The 22771-nt window shown below is 36.0% G+C and overlaps 1 protein-coding gene across 4 annotated transcripts in view; it reads left to right on the forward strand.

Moving 5' to 3' along the window:
• Positions 1 to 22771, forward strand: part of LOC121739674 (pancreatic lipase-related protein 2-like) — a 36079-nt gene that overhangs the window by 12298 nt on the left and 1010 nt on the right. Inside the window, exons 1-7 of one of the 4 annotated variants that reach the window (XM_042132195.1) lie at positions 7762 to 7839; positions 10493 to 10550; positions 13450 to 13588; positions 17774 to 17887; positions 18492 to 18643; positions 20363 to 20583; positions 22176 to 22238. In XM_042132195.1, the coding sequence (XP_041988129.1) occupies positions 7773 to 7839; positions 10493 to 10550; positions 13450 to 13588; positions 17774 to 17887; positions 18492 to 18643; positions 20363 to 20583; positions 22176 to 22238 (814 nt within the window). In that variant the 5' untranslated portion in view covers positions 7762 to 7772. Of the gene's footprint in view, positions 1 to 7761; positions 7840 to 10492; positions 10551 to 13449; positions 13589 to 17773; positions 17888 to 18491; positions 18644 to 20362; positions 20584 to 22175; positions 22239 to 22771 lie in introns of those variants that run through there. The other 3 variants (XM_042132196.1, XM_042132198.1, XM_042132199.1) reach the window with 3 other exon arrangements.

Consider the following 22771-nt stretch of genomic DNA (forward strand, 5'->3'; position numbering starts at 1 on the left):
CGGTTCAGTAGTTTTGGCGTGAAAGCAAGACAGACAGACAGACAGACAGACAGACAGACAGACAGAGATACTTTCGCATTTATAATATTAGTATGGATTGTACCGACCGGTACCATCGATATTTCCGTACGTACATTCGAAAGAGTAATAGTTGTAGATAGGTATCTATATAATATATGATGCACTAGCTTTTGCCTGCAACTTCGCTTGCGTAAACATCTTTTGGAAACCTGACGTTTTTCCAAGACTTTGGTCTTGGAAGAGTAACATCTAAGGCTACAAACATAGGCTACTTTTGAGTAGCCTATGTTACTTTTCATCCTTTCAACTAAGTCTACGTCAAAAATCAAGTCGATTGGTTGCTTCGCTAGGCGGTGAAGGAAGGACAATCAAACAAACAAACAAACACACTTTCGCATATTTTATAATAATAATATATTAGTATGGATATTGGATAGTCATCAAAGGCAAGTAGTACTTATAGTAATACTGTATGCATAATGATTATATTATTATTAATTGTTAGTTTTATTTGTTTCATATATAAATCGTTATTTATATTTATAGTTATAGTAAAAGGTACCAAAAGGGAGAAAAGTAGGACTCTACAAAAAGAAGTGAGATCCCATCAAAAACATCCTGTAAAAAAGCAAAGTCTCGCAACTCAGTTTTTATACCGTAAAAATTTATGAGATCCATGCAATACCAAGTCGGTTAATTTATTCAGTCCCTACCTAGGGGACCTTCTGTCTCAAGTTATTACGTAAGTTATTATCGTATCAATATTAAAAATCTTTTACGTTTTAAATAAATAGATCGACTTGGACATCGCATGAAAACACAATTTATACATAATTATTATAATATTATTAGATTGTTTAATCTATTGCGCTCCATGCAATTGATGCAGGCCCGTAGTGCTGTGTGATACTGTATAGTGTCCTACTAAACAATCTAATCATGCGATGTCCAAGTTGATCTAAAAAAATATAATATAACAACTCGTACGTTCGCATTTCCCACGAATTTCTTTTACTTATATTAATATTTTCTATTTCCACGATAAAATATTTTGTAAAGTAGAAATCTAGGGCACGGTTATGTAGCCTCATTACTGCCAGAATAAGATTAAAAAGTTTTCTGAAATGCATTTATAAATAGAATTTACTGGAATATCGTGATAAAAGCACATAAATACGATCTCACAGATCGGCGTAAAGTCATTAAGTGTTTTGACACTTGTTATAGAAGCAGAGATCTAGGGGTTGGAAATCCCCTACCTAGTTAGGCTTTAACACCTCTAGATATAGCATAAATACTTAGAATTATTGATGTCAAGTCAAATCTATTTGCATGTTTATCGTTCAATTGTTATCTGTCCTAACATTTTATGTAGACAAATTAGTTATAAAAATGGCCGGCCCAATCCTCTACCCTTTTCCCTTCCCTACCCTCTCCTATTTCCTTCCCTACCCTCCCATATTACCATATTGCTTTCTATCAGGTGACCCGTTTGCTCATTTGCGCCCTTATTTCTTTAATATATATATATATATATATATATATATATATATATATATATATATATATATACATGAACAGGCATTCACGTTCACAGATGTCACAAAAAGTATATTATAACCTAATAAAAATGCTGAAAAATATCTCCATTTTCTGTTGTAAGAATTTTCAGTGGGAGGAGACTTCATCGGTTTTTTTATGCATTCTGATATTTGCTTACACTTATTTGAGTTACTACGTTACGTGCCTAATGTAGTAGTAATGTAAGTTTGACTAATAGTTTCATATATTGATGACGAAAATTGAAGATACAGAACGCAACGCCAATATTGTCATTTTTGAAGTTTTGGATACGGTCAGAGGGCATGCGTCGCGGGCATGCCTCACGTTCGCTGTTGACTGCGCTATAACGCATGCCCTTGACGAACAGAAAAAGGCACAGTGTGGACAAAGCTATTGAACTTTATTATCTCCAACCTGACCCATAGCCAGTGTAACCGAATATCACAAAACTGGGTTAAGTGCACATCGGCCGTTTTAACGTTATTAGTAGTGACTTACATCTCAATTTCCCTGAGAGACCTTAAGACCGTCCATTTGGGAAACTTCACGCTAACCTAATACAAGTTCCAGCAGCGCTAAATACCATACTAATAATTTAAATGCTAAAGTGCGTCTGTCTCTCCGTCTATCTGTCTGTTACATCTTTATGCTCAAACCGCTGAACCGATTCTACAGAAATTTGGTATGAAGATACTTTGAGTCCCGGGAAAGAATACAGGGTGTAACAAAAATAAGCGATAATACTTTAGGATGTGTACATGTTCCTTGTAAAGAGTTCACTGTGAAAGTAGCAGCGCTGAAAGACCAAAATTTTTTTTCACTTTTGTATGGGGCAACTCGTGGCGCTGGGGCTTGCCCATACAAAAGTGAAAAAAAAATTTGGTCTTTCAGCGCTGCTACTTTCACAGTGAACTCTCTACAAGGAACACGTACACAACCTAAAGTATTATCACTTATTTTTGTTACACATTGTATATGAAACTTTTTTACCCGGAAAAATGTATGGTTCACACGCGATAAACTATTTGGCGCAACGGAGTTCCGGGCGTCATCTATAAAAGATAAACTATTGTTATGTAATGGATACTATTAGTTAGCTAATTCCTCATTTAGCAATGCACTAAGTTTATTTGTTATTTTATATCATTTTTATACCCATGTGAATTTTAGTATTTCCTATCTTGTAAGTTGTAAATTGCAATATCCTAATACTTGGCTAATTTTTTAATGCCACATAAAATATTATGCTTTTGTTCTTTTTTTTTATGATTTAAGGGGGCAAACGAGCAAACGGGTCACCTGATGGAAAGCAACTTCCGTCGCCCATGGACACTCGCAGCATCAGAAGAGCTGCAGGTGCGTTGCCGGCCTTTTAATAAGGAATAGGGTAATATGAGAGGGTAGGGAAGGGAAGGGAATAGGGGAGGGTATGGAAGGGAATATGGTAGGAGATTGGGCCTCCGGTAAACTCACTCACTCGGCGAAACACAGCGCAAGCGCTGTTTCACGCCGGTTTTCTGTGAGGACGTGGTATTTCTCCGGTCGAGCCGGCCCATTCGTGCCGTAGCATGGCTCTCCTACGTATGTATAAGACCTAGCCAACTATACAAGACAAAAATAATCGGCCAAGTGCGAGTTGGACTCGCGCACGAAGGGAACTGTGCGTTTCCGCAGGAAGGAATAATAGAGCACTAAAACTGCGTTTTTTTTTTTTGTATTATTTATTTTATTTCAATTTTAATATTAATTATTAAATTATAAATACAACTGAGTACTTTGTAAACATTTCAACAGCCTACCTGTTGCCATTATTGAGATTGAGCAAAAAAAAGCAAAAAAATGACGTTTGTTGTATGGGAGCCCCCTTCATTATTAAATTTATTTTATTTGGTTTTTAATATTTGTTTTATAGCGGCAACAGAAATACACAATCTGTGAAACTTTCAACTCTCTAGCTATTACCGTTCTTGAGTTACAGCCTGGAGACAGACATCGAAGTCTTAGTACCTTATAGGGTCCCGTTTTTACCCTTTGAATAACCCCTAAACCCTAAAGGAAACCTAAAAAAAGAAGACTGAACAAGCAGGCTATATTTTATGTATCCGAAAAGTTCACCAAGCAGCAACTGGATCGAATTTATTAATGAATAACAAGTATCGATTGATAGCCTGATTCATAAACAGTTAGTTTACCACCACGACCTCCCTTGGGGTTTTACACAGGATTTCTTTTTATACTTTAGTCATATGAGAGCGTCCGCGATAACCTATTTTTCGCACTCTAGACCCACTCTAGTGACTCTACCACCTTGAGTGTACCAATGCGACTTTTTATCTAATATACATGGGCGTATCCAGGTTCTGGGCCAGGGGGGGGGGGGGGGGGGGCAAATTACCCAGGTTCTGGTGCCAGGGGGGGCAAATCACCCAGGTTCTGGGCCAGGAGGGGGCAAATCAGATTTTTCATAAGCTAGGTGTTTATAAAGAATAAAAAAATTATAATTTTTAGTTGTAAAAAAAAATATTGTATTGCAAACAAATGACAAAAATTCGATTTTTATAGATAAAAGTACTAGATAATATACTTAGTAGGAACGTCAACATGATCCAGGGGGGGGCAGCTGCCCCCCCTGCCCCCCCCCCCCCCCCCCCTCGGTACGCCCATGCTAATATATAAAATTCTCGTGTCACAATTTTCGTTGCCATACTCCTCCGAAACGGCTTGACCGATTCTCATGAAATTTTGTGAGCATATTGAGTAGGTCTGAGAATCGGCCAACATCTATTTTTCATACCAAAAATATTTATATGGCAAAACCACGTTTGCCGGGACAGCTAGTATCATATAATATTAATTAAGAGTTATAATATTTATTATAGGGGGGTTAATACGGCACGGGCGCCGGGCCTAATTTTAAAAAGCCATGAATTTTAATATTGTTTTATTTCTCTATAGTAGGCCGACTAATATTAATAATTCTAAGGTTCATGCCCTACAGTATTTGGAAAGGTTGTTACCTCTCTCGACTTTTTAAACTCTTTAAAATCATTCATGGATGCAAATGCCTTATTTTTTAGTCATGCTTATTAGCTGGTACCTGGTACCTTATTACACTTAAAAATTGAAAAACAAATACACATCACCTTGTCATAACCATTTTTGACTTTCCTCATCATCGTATTTAACCTTCAAGCGGTCGCGCGACGTCGAATCGACTCCCCTCAATACATTTTCGTTGATATTATCTATATTTCTCGTTGAATCCGTATCATTCTCTCAGTAGCTTTTTATAATTTATCTATCTTTTAAATAAATAGCTTACACTTACTCTGCGTACCCCCTTTTCAGCAAGGAGCTCAATTTTGTTGTAGTTTTCATACAATTGAGGCAAATTCTATGTTTATTTATAAAACTGAGTCTTAAACCGATAACATCGAGTGTTATTGCTAGATGAAGAAAAAATTGGAACTAGCATAAGAAAATTCTGATCACTTTTTCTGTCCCTGTTCACACAAGATAAGCTACTTTGGGTCACCGGATTTTATAACTAAGTTCTTACTAAAAATACATTAATTTTCTGGGTCAACTGATTACTTTTAAAAAGAGTAATAATTAAATTTATGAAATAATAAATAATGTCGGAAGAAAAGTGTTTTGTTTCGCAAATTCACCTGCGACGTCTTTTAGGTTACGCGCGACCACTGCCGGTACAAAATAGCGCGCGCCCGCTTGAAGGTTAATTAAATTATCTAATAGCTGTAACTATAAGAGTCTATTGTAAGAAAATTATTTAATAACCGGCAAACTATTCTTGAATATCCTATTGCGGTAGCGTTTTGAAGAAGCTAAGTGCGTGGGGGACACAATAGAGTAATTATTCATTATTGCACACATCCACAAGTTTTAAACTTTACTTTTTACTTACTTACATTCTACAGTGTGTAACAAAAATAAGTGATAATACTTTAGGATGTGTACGTGTTCCTTGTAGAGAGTTCACTGTGAAAGTAGCAGCTCTGAAAGACGAACATTTTTTTTCACTTTTGTATGGGCAAGGGCCCGAACGTCAAGAGTTTCCCCATACAAAAATGAAAAAAATTGTTGGTCTTTCCGCGCTGCTACCTTCAGAGTGAACTCTCTACAAGGAACACGTACACACCCTAAAGTATTATCACTTATTTTTGTTACACACTGTATACGGATCCAGTTGAGATGTTATATTTTGTTTTTTTTTATGAAATAAGTGGGCAAACGAGCAAATGGGTCACCTGATGTAAAGCAACTTTCGTCGCCCATGGACACTCGCAGCATCAGAAGAGCTGCGGGTGCGTTGCCGATCTTTTAAGAGGGAATAGGGTAATAGGGGAGGGTAGGGAAGGAAATAGGGTAGGGGGTTGGTCCTCCGGTAAACTCACTCAAACTAAAACAAACACAATCCAGAAAGTCCAAGAGTAGGTTAGGTTAGGTTAGAACTTAGACCACAACACAGAGGGAGCCGAGCGAGCGAAGCGAGCGTGCTGCGGCAGCAGCCGGCGACCGTCTTACTTTCGCTTTATAATAGTACGGAACCCTCCATGGGCGAGTTCGACTCGCACTTGGCCGATTTTATTATATTTTACCGCCTCACTGTTTAAAGAACTGCTTAGAATGAGATTTCTTACAGACAAATTCCGATTCGTTACTGCCCACACGTAACCGCTCATTAATTAATTTTTACCGCTCATATTTTAATTATTTTACTATTCAATAATGTTGAAAACATGATCCATTTCATGATCCATTTCATTATTTTTTACAACTCATTTTTGTTTAGTTTACTGCTTAGTTTTAACTGCTAAACTAGTTATTAAACGTGCCATTTATAATTTTTAACTTACCAAAACTGCAATTTACAACTGCCCCTTTAAATAAGTGCCTTATAATATTAATGTTTAATACAATAAATATGTACATCTTCTTATCTTTCTCGTGTCACAATGTTAGTTACCTTACTCCTCCGAAATGGTTTTACTGATTAATGATTATACGCCTATTAATCCTTCGGTCGTGGATTCTTGGAAATCTATTGTTATTATATTGTGTCTCGCTCACCGGTGAGCTTGTAATAAGATATGTAGAATAATATACAAGTGTATTTTTCTACGTATAGTACGCGATAGTTTACTAGACCGTAACTAAAAAGAGTGAAATTATTATTTTTAACAAAAAATTAAAACCGACTTCCAAGGTAAAAACAATAATAACATCCTTATATTATGAACTAAAAAGTATTAAATAATTTTTCTTATCTAATAGGTAGTGCCTTTTTCCGTATTCGGCTAAACCTCAACTATTTCTGTACTCAATCTTCATAATTTTGAAGTCGGTGCCAGTTACAAAAGTTTCAAATATTCTGTCAGAGAACTGAAGATTCAGCTATCTGGTACCGACTTCAAAATGATGAAGATTGAGTACAGAAATAGTTGAGTTTTAGCCGAATTCGGAAAAAGGCACTATTAGATAGGAACAATTATTTAATACTTTTTAGTTCATATTACTTAAAGGATGTTATTATTGTTTTTACCTGTCGGTTAATTTAAAAATAATAATTATCTTTATGTAACTAACAGTTAATGAAACTTATTTGCTAAAATTTGGTTTTTATCAAAACGAGTAACTATGTTGCGGTGTAAGGATGATAAGTAATTTTTCCTGTTTTGAATTTTTATAGTTTCAAAGGTGAATAACTAACTTTGACCTTTGCAACCTGGGAAAACCTGAGGTCGTATTTAATTCAAATATGATATGTGAGGATGATAAAAATAGATTCTTACATATCTACCGTGTATACAGTGTATAACAAAAATAAGTGATAATACTTTAGGGTTTGTACGTGTACCTTGCAGAGAGTTCACTGTGAAAGTAGCAGCGCTGAAAGACGACATTTTTTTTTCACTTTTGTATGGGCAAGGGCCCGAGCGTCACGAGTTTCCCCAAACAAAAGTGAAAAAAAATTTTCGTCTTTCAGCGCTGCTACTTTAACAGTGAACTCTCTATAAGGAACACGTACACACCCTAAAGTATTATCACTTATTTTTGTTACAACCTGTATACTTAATCGGTGTTATTATTTACGTTGAGAAATTTGATATAAAAGAGCATGACTGTATAAAATCTCTGATTGAAGATAGATCTGTGGAAACGGAAATATGTATCGCAGTGTAATATTTTGTGTCTTGTTCCTTCTTGGAAAATCGTTGGAGAATAGCATAAAAGGTACTGATATATTTAAATTATTACAATTTCTATGGAAAAACAAACTGTTCCGTTACCAAGACACCTTTCAATAAGTAAGGCTACATCAATAATTGCATTAAATACAAAGAATCCTTAAATATTTGAAACTTATTTAGTCTCATGTTTTTTTTTGTTTCTAAATTCAAATATAATATTATGACGCAGGTAGCTTCTCAGATGAAACATAGCTTATTCCGATTATTATATTAACGTCATACATATTATTTTGTTTTCATTAGTGATATAAGTTATTATAAGTCATAAATCTAAATTATATAAAATAACCTAAATCCCAAGCAGATGCATATTTAAAATAATGCATGTTTGGAAGTAAAAAAGGTTAAGTACCTAAAATAATAATAATTATACATACAGTACGACCATCATACTCGACACTACTCTTTCAAGCCTCTCTCCATAATCTTTATTTTTCTTTTCAATGGAAATGAATTGACACCTACTAAAGTATGAAAACGGACAATGCCAAGTAGCAGAACTACTGTCTACCGCGCTGTATCTATAATATTTTAGCGGTCAATTTTATTTTCTCTTGTAGTAAGAAGGAGGTCTATAATTTTTTTGTGGGCTTCCTAAAGATTTCTCTCAGACTACACACTTGGAGGCATAATGGACCATATGTGCGTCACGACTGAAGTTCGCAGAATACGGGTAAAACCCAAACACTTCTCGATGAAAATAAGCACATTAATTTAATTATACCAGTGACTCCAAACATTGCAGATTTTATTTTGACGCTATTAATAATAATTAATCATACCGACGTATAGAATAACGATAAGTAATTTAAAGGATGTAAACTAACAGAATATATCGGTAGCTGCTTAGAATGTTTAATGATAAATTAAAATAATTATTATTTAACATTATTAGGTAACTTACGTATTTAATGCACTAAGAGGAAAATCAAAATTTACTGATTACCTGACGTAATCTACCTCTCCAGCTAATAATAAAAGTTTTAAGCAATCGTAAGTTATTTTAATATTAAAAAATATTATTTTTAACAGAGCTAACATTAAAGTTGTTTACTGAGTTCAAGTAACAATAACTGAGATGTTTTTCTAAATCAGTGCAACTGCAAGAGCCACGTCAGTGTTGACCTTCAAAACGTACTCGTAATAGTTAGAAAATTGCAACAACGAGATTAACAATTTGAAAATTATCTTATCACGAGTTGCTTGTGATTTTGAGTTTTTAAATAAAAATACATACATACATACGTGGGAGAGCCATGCTTCGGCACGAATGGGCCGGCTCGACCGGATAAATACCACGTTCTCACAGAAAACCGGCGTGAAACAGCGCTTGCGCTGTGTTTCGCCGAGTGAGTGAGTTTACCGGAGGCCCAATCCCCTACCCTATTCCCTTTCTTACCCTCCCCTATTCCCTTCCCTTCCCTACCCTCCCCTATTACCCTATTCCCTCTTAATAGGCCGGCAACGCACATGCAGCTCTTCTGATGCTGCGAGTGTCCATGGGCGACGGAAGTTGCTTTCCATCAGGTGACCCGTTTGCTCGTTTGCCCCCTTATTTCATTAAAAAAAAAAAAAAGACTCGCCGCCCAAGTAGCATTTATGTGATAAATGATAATAATAATAAATTATTTATTTGCACACACAAAAGAAAAGACATAAAAGCACATGAAAGAGAAAAAAAAAAACAAAAGAAATAACAACAACAAAAAAGGTATAAAAATATTACAAAATTGTGCAAAAAGGCGGTCTTACTGCTTTAAGCAGTTTCTTCCAGACAACCGAATATGATCATTATGTCCCTTCGGTGCTCTACTCGTATATTTCTACGAGCTTTTGCCCGCGGCTTCGCTCGCGTTAAGAAGTATTATTACATACAAACTTTAATCCCCTATTTGAACCCCTTGGGGTAGGAATTTATCAAAATCCTTTCTTAGCGGATGCCTACGTCATAACATCTACCTGCATGCCAAATTTCAGCCCGATCCGTCCAGTGGTTTGGGCTGTGCGTTGATAGATCACTATGTCAATCAGTCAGTCACCTTTGAGTTTTATATAATATATAGAATATAGAATATAGATATAGATTTTCATCATTATTGATCAGTAGTTTTAATTATTTTTTTATTTAAGTAATACAGTTATAATTTAAAATTTATGTCTGAATGAGAGTGTACCATAAACCTGCAAGGTTTGTCTGAAACAGCTTTAGAAGCCTATTCTATAGACACAACAAAGTATAAATATTAATAATAATAATAAAATAGCTTTAGATATTAATTCCACAACAACACAACAAAGTACTTTATCATTATTATACGATTATAAGAAGATTCTAGATTATAATATTTGTTACCAAAAACCTATCATCTATTTAAAGATATTTTTCAAAGCGGAACTTGGTACTACTTACTTAAGTACTAATATTATAATATATTCTGTGGCGGAACTTAATATGTGATGTATTGCTAACCTTGTGATGTATAAAAATGTTTTATTACAAAAAACCGCGACCTAGCAAAAAGCAGCTATAAACAGTTTTAACAACATCAATTTTTCTCAAACCTGATAGATTTTTTTTGTTGTTGTATATGGGATTTTCCATCACCACGTTTTGATCTTTGGTTGTATTTTTACAGGTATCCTGCCGGACAGGACAAACAGAGTGGAGGATATCTACTTGCGATTTTACAATGGGTAAGCTATTTATGTTTGAACTTTGAAGAGATTTGTATTGCAAGCAAAAAATAAAAATAATCACGTTGTTCCTATGAAATATCTTAGGTTCTATTTTAGAAAAATGCCTCGCTGCCATGCAGGCCGTGCAAGCGCACATTATGTCGAGCTGCAGTAGCAAGATGGGCTACAATTTCCAGATATTTTTATAACAAATCACATGCATAAAGAATATAGAAAATGCGGCCTATTTCCTAAAAAGGAAATAGGCCGCATTTTGTATATTATGCGGCGGCACAGTTACGTCGCAATTTTTTGCGGCGCAGTTACGTCGCAATTTTTTGTCACAGCGCCCTACTCTACCTAGCTACTAGAAAAAGATACATAAATAAACACCTTTAAAGAATATATTTAGTTAGGTTAAGCAGGTAAATGATCTTATTTGCAAATATTTAATCATCTACCTGCTTTACATTATTAATATTAATTTTATAATATATTTTGTGGTTTCGGATTATGATAAAGGATCGACTCACGGCGCCCCTCTTCAACCCCTGGGCTAGAGGTTTGAAACTCTACTTGGTTTTTAACCGACTTCCAAAAAACGAGAAGGTTATAATATTATGTTCGGCTGTGGATATTTTTTTTGTATGTTCAACGATTACTCCGCCGTTTGGGAACCGATTTTCGAATTATTTTCCATTGCGGCAACAAAATATTTTTTTTGTCGAGGAACGAATATTATGCAAAGTACTTATCTTAAAAATATAATTGTTAGAGTTATGTTAGTTTCAATAAGTTACAAAAGGTACAATAGGTATCTTTAAGTTGTTAAACTTCAAAACTACAATTCACACTGTATTTATAAGCTAAACAGTATGAATACGATGTATATTTTGAATTATATATTAAATTATATTTAGAATATTTTGTACTAGTGCGAGCGAGTTGAATGTGCGAATTCAACTCGCTCGCACTAGTACAAAATATTCTGCTATTTATTCCACTATTAAGAGGATACACCAGGGGCGAGAGAAATTGAAAATAGGTATTTGAAAATGTATTGCTGTCTCACCAATCTCAAGTCTCCCACCGCAGAGCGCGATAGAGACAACACGACAAAAGTTCTAATAAAAGAACAGAAAATCTTCGATCCGTTGTCCGCTGTTTCCTTCTCCAAAACTTAACCGATTTGAGTACTTTTCTCATTAAGAATTAAAGCAAGGCTTGAGCTGTGTTCCTATGTTTTATTTTTTTATATATTTTAGCCAGTTGTGTTTTCTAGGTGTTTGAACACGGAGGAAAATCTGGCAATTTTTTTGAGTTTTTGGACGTTCTTCTCTTTTTTAATAATAAAATTATGAAAAAAAAGAAAACATAGGGACATGCTAATAGTGGCCATAGATATCCAGGAAAAAATCATAACTCTACCGGCATTATCCAGGGAGGAAACAGGGGACAACGTTTGTATGGAAAAACGGCGGTGTGGACTCCTCTTAATATTAGGCCCGTCGATATCGACATCAAACATTGCAAACGCGATTGTAATTACGATTTTGTTATACATATAATACTTTTGTAATACATATAATACTTTGAAACTATATATAGCCTAGATATAGTTTCAAAGGTTTTTTTTTCCGCATTCGCAATGCAGTGTTCATACCTGTCTACCAAAAATGTAGTTCCCGAACCGGTGGTAGGCACTTATAGGCATCTTAGCATCATAGTAGTAGGCGTTAGGAATTATTTTTGTAAAAAAATTGTCATTGTCATAAATCTGAATAAAAAATATTTTGATTTTGTATCCTAAATCCTTTGATGTTCGTTAAACTTATATTATATAGAAATAGTAATATAATACTAGATGACTAAATATAGTTAAACGTATAATATACTTAGAAATAGTAAATACTAGATAACTGAACTGTCGAGCGGGAACCGTACATTTTCCGGGATATAAAAAGTATTTTATGTCCTTTACCGGGATTCAAAGTATCTCCATACCAAATATCAGAAAAATCGGTTCAACGGTTTGGACGTGAGTAGACCGTAACATACAGAAACACTTTCGCATTTATAATACTTCTATAAATGGTTTTTCTGTTTGATAATATGATTAAATCGAAGAGTATTGATGTTGGATGGAAAATCACAATCGGAGGTATCTTCAATTCTCGATTCTCGGTAATCTTCGTTTAAACGTCAGCTCCAAGATTTGTTCTCTAATGAATAGTAGTCCAGACAATGGTTTTAATGTCGTATGTAGGCCACGCTGCGACGGGCCACAATACGAACCAATCAAAAGGATGCTGCTTAATTGATGGCCTCGTGATGAGGAATTAAGGAGCGAAGGTTACAGAACCCTGTTGCTGAGCCCTCGACGCAGTCATCTATAAAAATGGCAGACGTTATGAAGCTTTTTAAGCTGTTGAGCTTTTATTGGGAAATGGGAAATGATAAAAGAGCTTCTAGCGTTATCGGTGGCTTATGATAATACACGATACCAGGGGTTCCCAAACTCTGCGCCGTAGAAAGGCAAGAGGGGCGCCGTGAGTCAATTCTCCATCACTATCCATAACCACAAATATTATATTTTAAAATTATAATATGAATTATTATACAAAGCAGGCAAATGATATATAGACATATTTGTTTATTATAATTTACTTGCTTAACCTAACTATAATTATTAAAGGTTTATGTACATTTTTGTAATAGCCATAAGCTAGGTAGAGTCGGGCGCCGTGACAAAATATTGATTTGTAAGACGTGCGCCGAAGGCTGAAAAAGTTTGGGAACCCCTGCACTATACCATTTAGTGCATTCAGTTTTTAGAGGATGTATTTAAGCTGTTACAAAACCTTCTATAGAATTATAATTTAGATAGATGTTACAACACTAAATGTTGTCATTTCAGGAACACAATTGAAGAGTACGTGGACGTGCCGCTCAATCAGGCTGCTCGTATCTTAGATATAAAGGGCTTCGACAAAAGCAATCCTACTGTACTGTACATACATGGCTTCATAGAAACCGCCCAGCAGGAAAGTGTACAAGTAAGTACTAAATAATCGACCTAGTGCGAGTCGGACTCGCGCACGAAGGGTACCGTACCGTTATAGAGAAAAAATAGACCGAAAATTGTATTTTTTGTATATTTTGTACCCTTAAATTTTCATTTTATTTTGATATTATTAATAATTATAATTAATAATATAAAAATATTTATATTAAAAAAAATTATTGAAGTAGATATATAATTAGGGCTTTTGTGAAAATATCCCATTATTGATATCGAGCAAAAGGGCCAAAAAAATCACGTTTGTTGTATGAGAGCCCCCTTAAATATTATTTTTATTTCGTTTTTAGTATTTGTTGTTATAGCGGCAACAGATATACACAATCTGTGAAAATTTCAGAAGTCTAGCTATAGCGGTTATTGAGATACAGCCTGGAGACAGACAGACGCACAGACAACGAAGTCTTAGTAATAGGGTTCCGTTTTTACCTTTTGGGTACGGAACCCTAAAAACGGTGACTTGATAAGTAATGGAATTGAAGAAACTCCTCGAAATTGTGGTTTTATTGTAGATTATGAATCTGAGAATAAGAGGTAGGTTAAAGAGGGATAGATGCCTACATTCAATCCCGTCTTCTGAAGTCTATCCTCTATCTCCGTCACATGTTCCTTTCCCCTGTCCTGTGGCCCCCATCCCCTGTCCACTGAAGAAAGGATTTTTCAAAACGATAAGTATCTAAGGTTCAAGTTTCCTGGGTCTTTGATGTAAATTAAAAATTTCGTGTTTAATACAGATCCAAATAAAATAGTCGTAGATGGATGTTCAATTTTCTAAATCTCGATTTTAATAACATACATTCACAAGAACATACATTCATAAGGGTAACAGCTAGTATTTTACTACAAGCAATTCTTTCTTTATGATACCTACTTACAATCCAACTTCTGGCGATCGATTAGTAAATTTTGCAATAATATACCAACTAGCAGCAGACACAAGCTCTTAAATAATATAGCTTCTCCAACGATGTCTGATGGAAAATTTTCTTCAAAATTAGTTTAAAAGTTTAGTGTTTCTGATTCTTAAAGGTTAACTTTGGATCGACTTAAAACGTAATCAAAATGGAATTGTTATTTCATAAAAGTTTGTACCTACTATTTGTGTTTCGGAAAACTTTCAGTGTTTTAGGCTTTATTAGCTAGAGATAATTAAATATTAAATTCAGTGCGTCTCGTTTAAAAAAATAATATAATAACAATTTGTGTGGGTTTATGCAAATAATAATAATTAACATATTATATTTTTATATCGGAAGCACCTTATGTGTCTCCGCTCGACATTTCAAAGACAAATGAGAAAAATAGATAGACAAGGTCATGGACCCAATCATAAGTATTATTATGTGTAATAACTTACAAACTAAATATCATTTTGAAACTTTTTAATCGGGACTTAACGCGACTTATTTAAGTTTCATTATAATGCAACGCGAAAGTTTATAATGTTATATAAATATCATTTTACTATGTATGTTCATACATAGTAAAATGATATTTAGTTTGCAAGTTAACATATTCTACCTATAGGTACTTAAGTATTTTTTTATACAGGCTGTAACAAAACTAAGTGGATAATACTTTAGGGTGTGTATGTGTTCCCTTTAAAGAGTTCACTGTGAAAGTAGCAGCGCTGAAAGAGTAGCTTTTTTGTGTCCATAGTCCATACAAATCACACAAAAATGTTCTTTCAGCGCTGCTATTTTCACACTAAATTATTTTAACATATACTTACTTACTATACTCCACTCGGGCTAACTTGTCGCTAGCGGTCATTGACTCCCTGTCAAAAACTTGTCATTTTCCATATAAACCGCGATTGACAATGAAGTGTCAGATATTGTCAATCTTGGTTTTATATGGAAAATAGCAAGTTTTTGACAGGGAGTCAATGACCGCTAGCGACAAGTTAGCCCGAGTGGAGTATAGTGATCTCGTTGTGTAGCCGCCAAATCGCGGTGGAGTGAGGACGCCTTATTAATCGAGCCTTAGGGCCTGTTTCACCACTTCCTGATAAGTGCCGGATAGGATTCACCACTTAATTTGACTGATAGAGTATGGAGAATCTGTCAAATAAGTTGTGGATCTCCTATCCGGCACTTTATCAGGAAACGGTGAAACAGGCCCTCAGACTTGAAGAGCGGTACTACAGAATTTAAAATGTAATTAAATAAGCGTCTAGTTTATTACCTGCTATGTAATACAATAATTATTAATATTTAGTACCCTCACGTGCAAAAATGTCGTATTCGAGCGTCATAAACGCCATACCTTGAACACTACCTACACGTCTTAAACTAATAAGGCAATTACAATACACACTACATCGCCAGAGGTAAAACCTTGGTGACACTCCATAGTCCGTGGCCAAAAGGAAGCTAAACCTACATATTATTTGAACACTATTCATTCCATACTTTTATCTTAACTTTGATCATTTGAAGTCTTAAACGGAAAATTTTCGTATTGGTTTAATTATTTGTGGCAAAAGTAGGAAAATTAGTCACTGGCCATGGGCGTACCCAGGTTCTGGGCCAAGGGGGGGGCAAATTACCCAGATTCTTGGCCAGGGGGGGGCAAATAACCCAGGTTCTGGGCCAAGGGGGGCGGGGGGGCCAATCAGATTTTTTTATAAGCTAGGTGTTTATAAAGAATAAAAAATTAATAATTTTATTTGTAAAAATATTGTATTGCAAACAAATGGCAAGAATTCGGTTTCCTAATTTTTAATTTTTATAGATAAAAGTACTAGATAATATACTTAGTAGGGACGTCAACATGATCCAGGGGGGGGCATCTGCCCCCCCCCTCCCCCCCCTCGGTACGCCCATGGTACTGGCGGTTACTACTTATTAGGATATACAATATTTAATTTTCCTAACGACCGTGCGAAGTCGTAATTTAACTAAAGAGGTATCACCACACCCATTGGAGTTTACACCATTGCGAATTGGCAATAAACATGCATGTGCTAAGCCACTATACAACTATTAACTTGACAAGGTATAATCATTATTCATTACATAAACGGTTCCTGTGCGATATACCGATATACGACAACATTCAAAATGTGATAAGTTAGAAAAGGCGGGAAAAGGGGTTATCCTGTACCCCACATACTAATATATTATATTAGTATGTGGGGTACAGGAAAACCCCTTTTCCGATATACGACAACATATATACGACAACATTCAAAATGTGATAAGTTAGAGAAGGCCGGAAAGGGGGTTTTCCTGTACCCCACATACTATTACTAACACTAATATATTATAAAAACGAACTGTCACCAGCAGTATTTCCGGACCTATACGACCAAAACCTTCAAGAAGAGAGCGTATTCCGCCCCCTTTTCCCGCCTTTTCTAACTTATCACATTCAAAATGTGATAAGTTAGAAAAGGCGGGAAAATGGGTTTTCCTGTACCCCACATACTAATATATTATCAGAACGAACTGTCACCAGCAGTATTTCCGGACCTATACGACCAAAACCTTCAAGAAGAGAGCGTATTCCGCCGCCTTTTCCCGCCTTTCTAACTTATCACATTTTGAATGTTGTCGTATATCGGTATACCGCGCAGGAACCGTACATTTTCCTAGCTAATTTGCACCAGAGGCGTGGTTAAAGTCAAAGTTATGGTCAAAGCTATGGTTATATTTAAGGCTAATTTAACTTTAACCTTAACTTTGACCACAGAATTTGACAGAAGATGTTGCTGGTCCGACAAGGCTTATAAACGTGGGCGGGGGCGCTGCTGGTAAAGGAGAACTGTCAAAAATGACGTTTTTGTATGATGACAGTGTTAGTTCCTTTTTTCGCCACGTGCATTTAAAGCCTTGTCGAGCTCTATGGTTATGGTTAAATATGGCGTCCATTTTTGCGACTTTAACCAAAGATTTGACATTTTGCATTGTAGTTAAAATTAAAGACATAGTTACACTTTATAGTTAAACTAAGTTGGTGGACCGTTCAACCCATAAGACTAGTGTTATATCTCTGAAGATGAAGCAGAAAATAGAAGGTACAACGTAGTTTTGTGCTAGAATTTACGGAAAAATCTTTTTAAAATTTACAGTTCATGGTTTCTTTGCGCGTACCTAGTTGCGGCATCATCTAGTCATGCTTATTTCAATTAATATTATTTATTATTCATCATTTCCAGGTCATGGTTAGCGCGTACTTGGAGGCTAGACCTAACACTAACGTGATTCTGCTGGACTGGTCCAACATGTCGCACGGCTCGTACCTCGTCAATGCGGCGAGGAATACCAAGAAGGTAATATGCTAATCGGCACCATTATCCGCACTGAACTAGGACTGATTACGAACCTTGTATCCACGGTTAAAAGTTGAAAATCGCTTGTGTATCATAGTTAATTTCTTTGCTAATTAAAATCTACTTCCTCTGTGCAGAATTAACTACTCATTTTATAATAGTGACTCATCGTTTGTTGTTCTAAAATCTACTATGTTGCTGCCGTACTCGAAAACCGTTGAAAATATTTTGTTACGCTCGCGCTAGCAAAATACGACTCGGAGCTCAAAGTAAAAATATGAAAATGGAAACTCAGGAATGCCGATTTTCAGAATTAAATATTTTTGCCTATTATAGACCACATTATGGGCATATTTTTTTATGAAATAAGGGGCAAACGGGTCACCTGATGGATAGCAACTACTGTCGCCCATGGACACTCACAACATCCGAAGAGCTGTAGGTGCGTTGCCGATGCGTTTTTAAGACGGAATACGCTCTCTTCTGAAGGTTTGCAGGTCCAGAAATACTGCTGGTGACAGTTCGTTCCAGAGTTGTTATTATACATATAGTTCATATATTTTATAAAGTCTAACGATTTTATACGTTTGTATACATTTTAAAGGTTGGAGCAGCGGTAGCGGAGCAGGTACAGAGGTTGATGGAGGCTGGTCTCGCTGCGGAGAGGCTGCATCTCATTGGACACTCCCTGGGCAGCCACGTAGCGGGCTACCTGGCCAGGGAGTTAAAGAACAAATACAACAGGAGTGTTAAGAGGTACACACAATTTTTGCCACTCTAACCGCCGCAGTCAGAGACTAATATTTTTATGATGTTTAAAGTACTTTAAACTTCTATATAATGAAGAATTTGACGGATACTTACTGTATGGGGCTTGTCTAAAAATTTTCATTTTGTTATTGTAAATAAATTAAATATTAATATTCGTTTCTGAGTGCGGCAGTGAGAGCTCATAATACATAAAATCCTACGGTTGGTATTCATAGTATTAGTCTTTTAAAACCAAAATCTAAGGTGCCAATATTAGGATGACTGCTAACGATGGGTTAGTTTCCCAATTATCCTTTGAGGCCCGGGAAAGGACATTGGATACTTTTTATCCCGGAAAAATGTACGGTTAGCGCGCGATTAAAGAATTTTGGCGCAACGGTGTTGCGTGCGTCATCTAGTTTATTATAAGCAAACGAGGTAACAGCGAGGCTAAATTGGTCACATTTAGCAATTCCTCTCTATCAATTCAGCAAATGTATTGTCAAAACTCTCAAACTGACAAATGTCAGATTAGTACGAATTACTAGACATTAATTGCAAGCAGACTTGCATTTTGCGATTTAAAAAAACGAATCATATTATGAGTCATAATATGATTCTCCAAAGCGACCATATTAGCCCCACAGATCGCCTGATAGAAAGCAGTCAATGTCGCTTATAATAAGTCAGTGATTACACTGTTGACCTGTAAACAAAAGCGGTCATTATTAATTAATTAAAATTCTCAATTGTATAATGAACTCATTAGCCCAATAAAAATGGCATTGCCTACATAATTAATGTAATGTTACCACAGAATTTATTCCAAGTAAGATGACCACAGTCAACGAATATTGTGTAAATAGTTTCGTACAATTGCGTTAGTAGTTAGTAGGTACTAGGTAATTAAAAAGTTTTATATTATTCAAACGTTTATTTTGCACATTAATTTTTGCAATAGGCCTCTTGGATATCTCTAGTGGCGCGGCGAATGGCAGATTCAGGCAACACCCCACGTGTTGCCTGAATCATGATGTCAGAGTGCGATCAGCTGTGAAATACGGTTTACTAGTTAAAAATGAAAACACGTTGAAAACGTTAAAAAGTGCTTTGAATAAGGAAAATATAGGCGGTACGAGGTACTGTTGTGTTGTAGGGTGCAAAAATTCCCAATCTCGGATTCGTGAATTAACGTTTTATTCGTTTCTGAGACGGAATTGGGAAACGTATCGAAATCAACATGCCGATTATTAATCATGCTTAAATCTTAACCTCGCATGAATATTTATAAAATATCACGTGCAAGTTATATTAGTATAAAGATACAAAGTACGCCCCTAAAACAAACGTAAATTTCCATTGTTCTGGTGACAACAGAGGTCGGAGATAACAGATCGCTCTGACGCAACAACCATAAACTACAACAATTGGAGTTTTTTGGTATAATTTATTCAATATGATGTTGTATAGCGACTTTTTAAAAGTATCATCATTGCGACTGCCGTGTTCGAGTTCCTACTCAAAGCTAAATACTTGAAAAAAATCTTGAGAGGTGTCAAGGGACACCCGGATGGAACGAAGTTATTAAAAAAACGAAAGAGAGATAGAGAGAATCACGCACTACCGCGCGATAAGGAACTTCGTTCCAATACATTGTATCTTTAAGGCTACTACGACCTCATATTTTCATAAAATATTACTACCGTACCATTTCACAAATTCCAGGCTATCCGCGCTCGACCCGGCCTTCCCTGGCTTCTATCCAGATGGCATAGTAATGGAGCACGTGAGCGACAAGGACGCAGAGTTCGTGGACGTCATCCATACGGACGCCGGCGGCTACGGGGCTCCGGTACGCACGGGCACCGCCGACTTCTGGCCAAACGGTGGCAAAAGCATCCAGCCGGGATGCCCGCGCTTCGCACCCGTACCGCTGTCGGATGATAGTGAGTATTGCTGTCTCTTTCCTTCGCGTGTTCTTGCCTCTTTCTTTCTTGTGTTATTGTACCATCGAAGAAATTGATTCACAGGCAGTTTGACGGACCTATGTCATTTGGTAGGATTATGTCAATTTAATACCAGTCATGAACTGTTGGCTAAATTTGATATAAGTTCCTACCGCAACCAAATAGCGTAGGTCCGCTATTTGCCTACTACACTTCTTTGATAGTACAAGTAATTACAGTGAAGTTGATTCATAGGCAAATGGCGGACTTACGTAAATTTGTCGCCGTTTTGTCAAACTCGGTTAACAGATCACAAATTACATTTACGGCCGTTCCCAATATTTGATCTATCTCTGGTTTTGCCCTACTAGAGATGGGAATAGCTCACATTAGACATTAGAGACATATGTTTTATGTCAATTCAATGTTAGCTGCGATCGGTTGTATGTCAAACCAAAGATTGAATATGGGGAATGGCCGTTAATTGGCATAATTCGACCAAATGACGTAGGTCTGTCAACTGCCAGTGAATCAATTTCTTCGATGGTACATGTAACATGGTACAAGTAGTAACTACAGCCTTCAAGTTTATGTTATCCTAAAGCACAGTTTTGAATAGCACCTCTTTGGTCAAGGTAGAGTTATACAGAGAGTTAAAACTTTCTCGTTGTTTTACTACTATTATTATTTACCTTTATGTATAATCTATGTTCCTAATTTCTTTGTCGAATGTTTGCAAGTAAATAATTTAAATACGTTATGTTATATTTAATTAACATTTGTAATACAGCTTTCTTATCATCTGTATGCTAATGTCTTGTATATTCTAACTTCTTATGTACTTACCCCCGTACTAATAAACGCTGTATAAGCTTTGAATAGTTATATAGTGTTTTGTCTTCTTCAATCCAATTAAAAATGTCACTTGTGTGACAGGAACAAAACACTGTACTTATAACTATTCAAAGCTTATACAACGTTTATTGGTAAGGGGGTTAATATTTATTTATGTCTATAAACACGCAGCGGCAGGATACATAATTACATACCCTTTCCGCGGTATCCAGATGAGTTCTAAGTTCCAATTTTCTATACCGGCTAGAATGTTTACGGTGGCAATTCATTTCTCCTGTGTGCTTACTTCTACCTTCCTATCCTACATTGTTCTTAAATTACATTTAGACATATAGCGGACCTCCGTATTTAGGTCGGGTTGTATCAAGCCCCCCTCTACCATGAGCTCTTATAGCAGTATTACTTTAATATTACTTTCAGATTTGGCACAAACAAAAACCATACTTATGTTTATATAAATAGAGATCATGTTTGCTTATAAGAAATCCAAAAGTAATATTTAAGTAATACTGCTATAACAGCTCATGGTAGGGGGGCAGAAGAGACATCATGACTGAGATTGTCTTCACATAACTCGACGAAATAATGCAGGTTCGCCATCTGCCTATGAATAAAATCTGATAGTGCAATGTAGGATAGGTTAGACGGCGAAAATAAAACAATTAATGTTAATAATAATATACAATATAATTTGCGTTGTTTTATTCTCCGTCAATAAGTCTGATAATCCTGTTTAGGCCGAGCCAAAGGCACCAAACCAAAACACAAACACAAGAAAGTGAACACTCTTTTCCATCGAGGTAAGACTTAGAGACTTGCACACTGGTGACGGGCTTTACATTATAATATCGAATAACATATATGGGAACGTACTTAACTATGTGACCGCTATTTATTTATTTTTTAACGGGCAAAAGGCCATTACTCAACTCCCCCCCACTCATTCCCACCACTGTAACTCCTGTGTCGCCAGGATCAACAGTGGTAACCAACCACGAAAACCCTTTGATATGATCTCAGGGATGCCCGAGGGACAAGCTAAATCTGTCTTGGGACCCGCAACGAAATTATTCAGAAGAAATTTAGGAGGAGTAGGAGATAAGAAATTTCCCTCCCCAAGCAAAGCGGGAGACAGTCAAATTGTAATGACATTGATGTCCGAACAAAGCACCACGGGAAAAAATTATACTTAATAAATGTGTGTGACCGCTATTTATAACTTGTGGAATAAATCTACCTAAACTAACGCAAACGTAGAAACTTGTGGAAAGCGAGTCACGTAGTTGGGGTATGTTACCTAACCATGAATCGCAAGCACATATAAATCACTTTA

The sequence above is a fragment of the Aricia agestis genome, chromosome 2 (assembly GCF_905147365.1).
Source record: "Aricia agestis chromosome 2, ilAriAges1.1, whole genome shotgun sequence".
In the NCBI taxonomy this organism is placed as follows: domain Eukaryota; kingdom Metazoa; phylum Arthropoda; class Insecta; order Lepidoptera; family Lycaenidae; genus Aricia; species Aricia agestis.